The 8919-nt window shown below is 39.1% G+C and overlaps 1 protein-coding gene and 1 long non-coding RNA gene across 2 annotated transcripts; one reads left to right on the top strand and one right to left on the bottom strand.

Moving 5' to 3' along the window:
• The first annotated feature begins 6227 nt into the window (after nt 1-6227).
• On the top strand, nt 6228-8662 carry LOC105039290 (probable xyloglucan endotransglucosylase/hydrolase protein 7). Its single transcript, XM_010915397.3, has 4 exons — nt 6228-6492; nt 6582-6682; nt 6821-7017; nt 8117-8662. Exons 1-4 carry the CDS (start codon nt 6309-6311, stop codon nt 8505-8507), a joined length of 873 nt encoding a protein of 290 aa, XP_010913699.1. The 5' UTR covers nt 6228-6308; the 3' UTR covers nt 8508-8662.
• On the bottom strand, nt 7032-8315 carry LOC105039289 (uncharacterized). Its single transcript, XR_830884.4, has 3 exons — nt 8090-8315; nt 7953-8009; nt 7032-7852 (listed from the first exon to the last, which is right to left on the bottom strand). It is a non-coding gene; the product is annotated as an uncharacterized lncRNA (long non-coding RNA).
• Nucleotides 8663-8919: the final 257 nt, after the last annotated feature.

Below are 8919 nucleotides of genomic sequence, written 5' to 3'. Positions count from 1 at the left end.
AAAAAAAATAGATACCTGCACCGATAGCCGAAGATGTACTCAAATGATGCATCGTTGTAAGCTGGAAGGCTGCGTGAAACATAGCAGCAACCCCCAACGTCTGATGAGCTGATCAAAACAACACTAAAACAAAGAAAATCCTGAACCAATGTGGACTACATTGGTTTCTATCCTCCCTTAAATAGAAAACCAACCAATCATCTCTCCTATCCACGGTCATACCTCTGTTAACCCCTATCCCTCACCATCAAACCTCTCTGCAACCATCCCTACAGTCTCTCCAACCATCACCACAATCATTTCAGATCATCATGTCTAGGTAATCAAAGCCATACTCTCCTCTAATATAGTCATTTAATCCTATCCTAAACAAAACGGAATCATCCAATCCTTTTTTTTTTCTCTGTTGCATACGTCTCTGCCATAACAGGTAATGACATTCCACATGGCAGAGCCAGCTAGTTTGAGTCATCCTATCGCCGATCTCCTTTCGATATTTTTTTTTCTTAACCCCATATCTTGTAATTAAAAGGGAAGGCATGCTAGTTTTATGTCCCTTTCAAATCAACGAGTTTTTTTTCTTTTTTTTTTCTTCCTCTCCGAGATAGTTAAGGTACAGCTACCACCGTACGTTTTCTCCATATCTTTGACTCTCTCTGCTGACATTTCTGTCGCTCTCCCATGCCCCATCTCCTCCCTTTTGACTTCTCTGAAGCACACTCTATCATTGTGGTAGGTGGAGGGCCTGCTCTGAGCCATCCAATCACCTCTCTTCCCTCTTTTTTTTTTTTTCTGATGACAAGAAACTGCATTCGGGAACCAAAGAGACTCCACAGCGCGCTAAACAAAAAGGAAAAAAAAAGCACCGGGGGAGAAGATCTCATGGTAGAAGATCTGGTGGGTTGTCATGTTGCGTGCAGGGAAGTCTGACATATAATGCATTGGAGAGGCTGACACTTGTCACGTCGTGAGAGTTCTGGTCTTAATTTTAATGTATAAAAAATATTTATAAAATTATAAAAATTTAATTTTATTTTTACACAACGATACTATATTGGGGTAAAGATTTTAAAATAGTATACGACTATCATGGCTAAGATTTTGTGCATGAGTCAAAAGATTATGCAAAATATATCAACTTGGACCGATCTGCTGCACCGACACAAATGTCGTGATTTTGGGTCCAAAGCTGGGTACAATTTTTCCCTCGTATCAAAGGACCACCTTTGGTTGCTTCAATGCTTGTTTTGATAAAAGATGTGTGGGGGGCTTGCAGATTACGCATGACAGGAACTGGCTTATTTTGTTTGGAGGTTTGATGAGTACGATCTTATCACCATTTATCGCCTTGCAAACGGAAACATGCTATATTCTTCGACAAGCATTTTTATTGGAGTCACAAGGAATGCAGTATGGTCTGGCACAGAAGGTGATCAGCATGCTATTATTCAGATAGGAAAATTCATAAAATGAGGAAATTGATTTTAGGCAATGTGGAAAACTTTGAGAGAACTAGACTTGCAAGTCCTGAACCCTACGGTCATAATGTAGAACAGAAATTTGTCTATTCACTTCTCTCTTGGATCTATCGTTTACGTATAACACTAGACTTTTATGTATTTGTTTGTGGAACGTTTGCAGTTCATCGGAGCCAAAAGCCACCATCAAATTAAACGAAGAACTCTTTTCTACTTACGTGGTCGCATGCCGAAAAGCTAATTGCGTCGAAGAGCTAATTATATCCCACATGCCATGCACCATGTAGTCGTACACACCATTCCTCACAACTATTTGTTCATGTATCGATGCATTAAGATGTGTGCTTGATGACCGGAGCTCATAAATATGAATAGTTATGATCGACAACATGTACGGTCATATGTTACATATAGTATGGGATATAACTTCTCATGTTGATGGCTGTCATGTTTGGTAGTTCCGTGCACACAAGGCTGATGTCTGTCAGCAAATTCAGTAAGGCTTCAGGAGCCATGGAGAGTGACTTGTCCGTGAGAGTGACCTGAAACTGTACCACCTCAATTTATTTGTCACCATGGTCCCGGGCCCACATTTCTAACCTTGGCCATGCTCTCAGTGGCATTGAGCTGGATTTGATTTCACCCACGCTTCAGGCAGTGTTTGCTATGATATCCTTCATTGAATTAGCCGTGGAAAAAAAGGTAGGGGGCAGACTTGAGCCGGAGCTATTAACAGCTAGATATCTTTTGGTGTAACCGTGGCAAGGCTTGGGTCACATTCAAAACAGTTTCGGGTTTTAGCTCGAAACTCAATTTGTATATTTAAAGGATCTGGGTTAAGAACTTAGGCTGATGAAAAATCTGCTTTTATTGAAAAAACTAACAAATTAAAAAGTATATAATTATATTTCATTATTTTTTTTCTTTTCTTTATCTATACTTTTATTTTTCTATATATTTCCCTGCGATCAAACATAATCCTTGCGATCGTACGTGAATTTTTTTTGAGCTCACTTATTTTAACCATCTAGATCAGATGCAACCAGCTTATGCCTAACTGGTTGGAAATTCCACGGGTCTCTATAAATTTTGTTGCGGCATGGGCATGCCTGCTTTGATTGTGACAATTAGAATTTGAATTTATCGAAAAAATGGTGGAAATGCCAACTTTCAATGGTAGTAAAGTTTTGTGTTCAATATTAGACTATTATTCTTATCAAAAAATTAGACTACCGTTTCCAGCTGGAAGAACTTTTACATGATCAAATTTGTACAAAATCGGACACTAAAGTCCAAGTTTGGGACCATGCCTGAGCCATGGGGCAAGGTTTTGGATCTGGGCTTGGATACAACTCAATTAACATCAATGGACCACCCATGGTTTGTTGTTTTGGTAATTATCTGTGGGCTCACGTATGTTACACGTGATGAAAAATTTATATATGTTAAGTGTCAATGTGTGTAATGTATTCTTAGCAAGTAGTACATGTACTTGAGTAATTGCAATTCTAGGCTCCTTGGAAGTTTTTTGCAACTCTATGGGGAGTATAATTTGATATGGAAGGTCAATATATCATATTCAAAATACAGAAAAAATTACTAATGCACTCCTTCAAATTTCGACCATTTATGCGTAGATCCCAAAAGTTAAAAAAATATCAATCAATCACCAAAATTTCGAATTTATTACAATATAACCCAATCGTTTATCTGGATTCTAACACCATTAACAGAATAAGAAAACTAAAAATGCCCTTACTTCAGAGAGACTGTCCTTTATCCTTCATTTATCTGTACCAATTCAAAACACTCCATTCTCTATTATTCATCTACCTGCATAGATTTTAAAGCATCAAATTCTTTATCATTCATTTGCCAATACATCTCTTAAAGTGCTCCAATCTTAATCATCCATCTATATACACAGATCTTAAAGAGCTATATTCTTTGTTATCCATTTATCTGCATAAATCGTAAAGTGCTCTATCTGTAATTCATTTGCCTACCCAAATCTCAAAGCACTCCATCCTCTATCATTCATTCACCTACATAAATCTTAAAGCACTCTATTTTCTATTATCCATCCTCTAGTATCTATTCACTTATAGAAATCTCAAAGTGCTCTATTCTCTATCATCCATCCTTCTGTACAGATCTCAAAATACTTCATCCTTTGCTATTTATCCACCTATATATATATCTCAAAACACTTTATTTTGTATCATCTATCTGTCTATACGAATTTCAAAATGCTCTATCCTTTATTATCCATCTGCATGCACAGATTTCAAACTAGTCCATCCTCTATCATCTATTTTTTGCATAAATCTTAAAAAACTCCATATTTTATCATCCATTTACTTACAAAGATCTCAAAACACTCTATGCTCTACCATTTATTTGCATACACAAATCTCAAAGTGCTCCATCTACTATCATTTTTTATGCTTACACAGCTCTTAAAGCAACATGCCTTTGTCATTTATCTATTGTATATATTTCAAAGCACTCCATCCTTCATCGATCATTTATTTGTATGGATTTTAAAATATTTCATCTTTTATCATCCATCTACCTGCATAGATTTCAAAGGACAAAATCATTTATCCACTAGCACAGATCTCAAAGAGCTATTTTTTCCTTCTTCTTTTCAATTCCCGCCAAAACAAGAGCCTTTAGTGGGAAAGACGGTTCTAGTGTTTTATAAAAATCTAAGTATTATATGATCATCATATGATAATATTTTGTAATGGAGATAAACGGTTGTGCCATCTTGCAATAGATGTAAAATTTTTATAGCTAATTAATTTTTTTAATTTTAAGGATCCAAATATAAATTGCCCAAATTTAGAAGGATATCTCCGTAACTTCATTTTTAAAATAAATTAATGATTATATTTCCCTCGTTGCTTTCACAACTCCGAAGATCATATTACTACCCAAATCTCTCTCCCGTGCATGCACATGCACTCACAAAGAGACACATTTTGTGGAATAGACATGGTTATGGATGCTTCTTATTAGATATACGTACGCTTCCACGATTACATGGATTGTTACTGGGTTTTCTAGAGTTAAAAACCGCCATCAACTCTTAACCAAGGTACGCGGCTGCCGAGTAGCCAACTAAAGTTTATGGAGGTATTGAGGTGACTTGTCTGCATGAGAGTGATGGAACCACGTTAAGCTTGGATTTGCATTCTGTCACCGGCGTGTCAAACACCGAATCTGACAATTGTTGGACCTAACGGATGTTTTCCATCCTCATTTCTCCAGCTCACATGCTATGACAATTCGCAATTCTGAGCAAACCCCATTTTCTCGGTAAGCCTGAGCAAACCCCATTTGGGAGATGCAGTTAGAGTTTTTCCATAAACAAAGAATGCATGAAGCCACCACGGGAGAGGAGGACCATTTTATATGGAGTGATACTTGGGAGGATCTGGTTTATTACTAAACTAAGAAAGCTTCCAACCAGTAGACACTAAAAGGGACATTTGGTTTATTAGTTGGGCATGAAATTGACATTGTTTCAAGAAATTAAGCCTAGCTTGTGAATCTTCATTACAAGCTCATGCTTGCTTGAGCCAACAGCAACCTTGCAGAAAAGCAGGAAAGCTTGGAGTCGGTTTGAGCTGTTAGATTCTTTGAGTTGGAACAAGATAAAGCGAGAACAGGCCTCACCCTTCCATTAGAAGGCAGGCTGCAAATCTTCTTCAATGGAAACAATCAAACATCGAGAGATATTTCAAAGATTTTGATCTCTACAAGATGCATCAAAATGTGCGTAGCATTCCCACTATATATGTTTTTTTTTTTTCCCTTTGGAAAAGGAAATGAAATTTCTGCATCGATTTATCCCATGGAGAGTTTGAAATGATTTTCAGGAAAAAGAATAAATGGGTAAGAATAGTTATCACGAATACGTTTCGGCTCTGGATAACTTTCGTAACACGATAGATTGAAAAGAAACCGACCCAAACTAATTCCCATCCATGCATGTGCAACCGTTAATCATAAAACATCAATTATTGGATGACAACATGGATGCAGAACCAATTCTTGTTCTTTTTTGAGAAGGAATAGAAACAAGTCCTGTTAAACATGCTTTCCCAACCGCCACTTCACCTTCTGACTGGGTCTACGAGTCGGCCCAAGAGAAACCATCTAATTTTATCCTAATGCAATGCAACCTCTTTAACCGTGCCACACCTTTCGAACTCACTGATCCATTGTATCCAAGAAAGACACAGTGTAAATTGCATCTAATTTATAATAATATCGGTAGGTGAATAGCAATTATTTGGAAGATGATTGGAGCGAATCCAGTAGTCCTCAAGAATCACGTAAACTTTCTTCTTAGAAGTGTGTCTAAAAAGTTATAATTCAACCCCGGCCCCACCAAAATGCGCGCCAAAAGGAGGGGAACGGAAAAAATAAAAAATAAATATGGCACTAATGGGCCTTCCACGCGGCAAATATACGTTGGTCCAACTTTCTAGCCTTTCATCATCATCCACAAAGTTATTGAACCAATAATAGAGTGCGCATTATGATTGGCCAAAAAGGCTATTTGCTGTTCGAGGCCGCAATGCTGGTCCTAGCCCAAGCAACCAGTCTGGAGCTGTAGGCCCACCCAACTGCAGGGCCCACTATCAGCTGGCTTTGATGTACCCCTCTTCCCCTTCTTTCCCTCCACATCCAGCGAATCAACCAGTCCTAATGACAGTCATTACTGTACCAGGAGGCCATCTACAAATAGCTGCACCAAGTGAGCAGATGATCTCAGGGTTCTCTCCTCTCTCCTCTTAGTATTGAGAAGCAAAACAAATGACAGGGGGAAGCTTCTTCAATATTTTCTTCATCTTATTTCCTATGCTCTTTCTCCTCCCCCAATCATCGGTTGCAAAACCTGCATTCTTTATGCGTGATTTCCATACAACATGGGCAGAATCCCACCTCAAGCTGCTCAACAATGGCGCCGCAATCCAACTCTCCCTTGATCCATCCTCAGGTGCTCATTTTCCTTCTTTCTCTATGTAGTCTTTTGTCATATCTCAGTATACCAAATGGTAGGAATATAACTTGCTTTGTTTGAAAAAGGTTGCGGGTTTGCTTCAAATAACAAATTCATGTTCGGACATGTAAGAATGAAGATCAAACTCGTCCCTGGAGACTCTGCAGGAACGGTGACAGCCTTCTATGTGGGTGATATTTTGATCGTTCTATTTTTTGATGGACTGTTCCTTTATTTGATTAAGCATGCTTGGGTTAGAGTAGTATCAGATACTTGATTTTCCAATAAGTTGTGGGCTCTGAGTTATATTTATGGGTATTTGCAGCTCAATTCAGCAACTGAGGCTATTCGAGATGAGCTCGACTTTGAGTTCTTGGGGAATAGGTCCGGGCAGCCATATACAGTCCAGACCAATGTGTACGCCCATGGGAAGGGAGACCGAGAGCAGAGGGTGAACCTCTGGTTCGACCCATCGGCGGATTTCCACACCTACTCCATCCTTTGGAATCACCAGCACATCGTGTGAGTAGCGAAGATTGTCTCGCAACCTTGTTGAGATAAGAACACTAAATTTGAAATCACCTTCTAAAGATAATGATACATATTTGGACCTTCTCGAGATAGAAGTTGGAATTGGAACTCTTGATGAAGTTGCCCTATAACCTGCATCCGTGCATCTTGCATCTTTTGAACATGCACTGTCATTGTCCCATGTTTTCTTTTTCTTTTTCTTTTTTCTCTCGGCACTCCTTTCATATTCCATTCACAGATACCTTTCATTTAAGCTAACAGCAAATAGATCCCGAAAGCCAACACCAATAGATGGACACTTCTCTTTCAGAGTATTAGATAGCTTTTTGAACCTTAATGATCATAGAAAGTTCAATGCATAGGATCCCTCTTTTGAATTGGAGAAAACAGAAACTTCTCGGTCAACTATTTCTTAACACTGAAAATGTCTTTGGTTCCTCCTACTTTCTTTCCTATTGGTTGAACTATAAGATTCCTGTCCAATGCATGAGGACACGACATAAGCAAAAGAAAAGAAACAAAAGACCACAAGGACTGCGTCTGCCTTGGCTTTACTTCAACAGCATTATTACCCATCCCCATGGCCCCCCAGCCAGTCTAAAAAACACATGATTTCCCTCCTCCATTGACTGGTCCTTTTGAAGGCCAGCCAGCTAAGAACAGGACTCTTTTCAGGGGACAGTATAACTTTACAAATGGTCACGGTTTCTCTCCCATTTTAAAAGTAAAAACATATCTCCACTTTCCTTCCAACAGAAGCTTTAAGACAAGTGACAGTCCATTGCTTGCTCGCTCCATGGACATGAAATTCTTTAAATGCTGTATACTGAAAGCCACAAGAATCCTTTATACTACTAAACTTCAAATTACTCAAAGACATTCTTTCATTATGAACAATAATTAATTCAGAAAACAAGACTGCTTACCTAATTATACTCGCTTTCAACTTATGCCTTGCTGCTACCAAGAAGAGAGGACAGGAGCTGCTTCCCACAAAAAAGTACATGAGAAATAAGTTTCTTTCTCAACTGGTGCATCATGAATCCAATAAACTAAAATATACCTTTGCTTATTTGGCATTCTGCAACAGTTTTTTCGTAGATGCCATTCCGATAAGAGTATACAAGAACAATGAAGCAAGGGGAGTGGCATACCCCAATGCCCAGCCCATGGGAATCTATTCAACTCTCTGGAATGCCGACGACTGGGCAACACGAGGTGGCTTGGAGAAGATTGACTGGAGCAAAGCTCCCTTCTATGCCTACTACAAAGACTTTGACATCGAGGCCTGCGCCGTTCCTGGAGCTCGGAGCGATTGTAACACTGTCAGCAGCTGGTGGGATGCTCCTTCTTACCACCAGCTCAGTCCGATTCAGGCCAGGGCATACCGTTGGGTCAGGCTACACCATATGATCTACGATTACTGCACTGACCGGGCTCGATATCCTGTCGCACCGCCAGAATGCTTTGCTGGAATCTGAAGGAAGTAGTGTCAAGAAATTATGTTAATAGACCACCATGTAGAATTTGTTCGAATAATTATTGAGCTTGTAGAGTTGGGGACTCTGCGTACATGTAGTAGTGGCAGTAGTAGTAATGATAATAATAATGTTGTGCTTCTGGTATTAGCATGAAACCTTTCAGCCTCTTCTGTCATCAAAATTAATGAGACAAAGCCTTCACAGCATTAAATAGAGCAGAGGCACCAGTAAGTCCCTTAACCATGGTCACTCTGAAATATTTATGAGAGGTGGACCGGGCTTCTGAATAATTCAGAGGAAAGCATGGGTAAGGATTTAAAAAGTGATGGGTCGGCATGGGTACAAGCGGTTGGCATCATAAATATGAATGGAGCACCATGACGTTGGCATCATAAATAATTACATGGTATTA

This window comes from Elaeis guineensis, chromosome 1 (genome assembly GCF_000442705.2).
Source record: "Elaeis guineensis isolate ETL-2024a chromosome 1, EG11, whole genome shotgun sequence".
NCBI classification, from domain to species: Eukaryota; Viridiplantae; Streptophyta; class Magnoliopsida; order Arecales; family Arecaceae; genus Elaeis; species Elaeis guineensis.
The sequence above is the reverse complement of the archived record's forward strand: the minus strand, read 5'-3'. Positions and strand labels throughout refer to the sequence as shown.

Bases quoted from the DNA above. Each gene is read 5' to 3' on its own strand.
- LOC105039290 (XM_010915397.3), top strand. From the start codon at position 6,309: ATGACAGGGGGAAGCTTCTTCAATATTTTCTTCATCTTATTTCCTATG. The intron at 6,683-6,820 runs GTGGGTGATATT...GGGTATTTGCAG, and splicing joins GAACGGTGACAGCCTTCTAT to CTCAATTCAGCAACTGAGGC. The intron at 7,018-8,116 runs GTGAGTAGCGAA...ATTCTGCAACAG, and splicing joins TGGAATCACCAGCACATCGT to TTTTTTCGTAGATGCCATTC.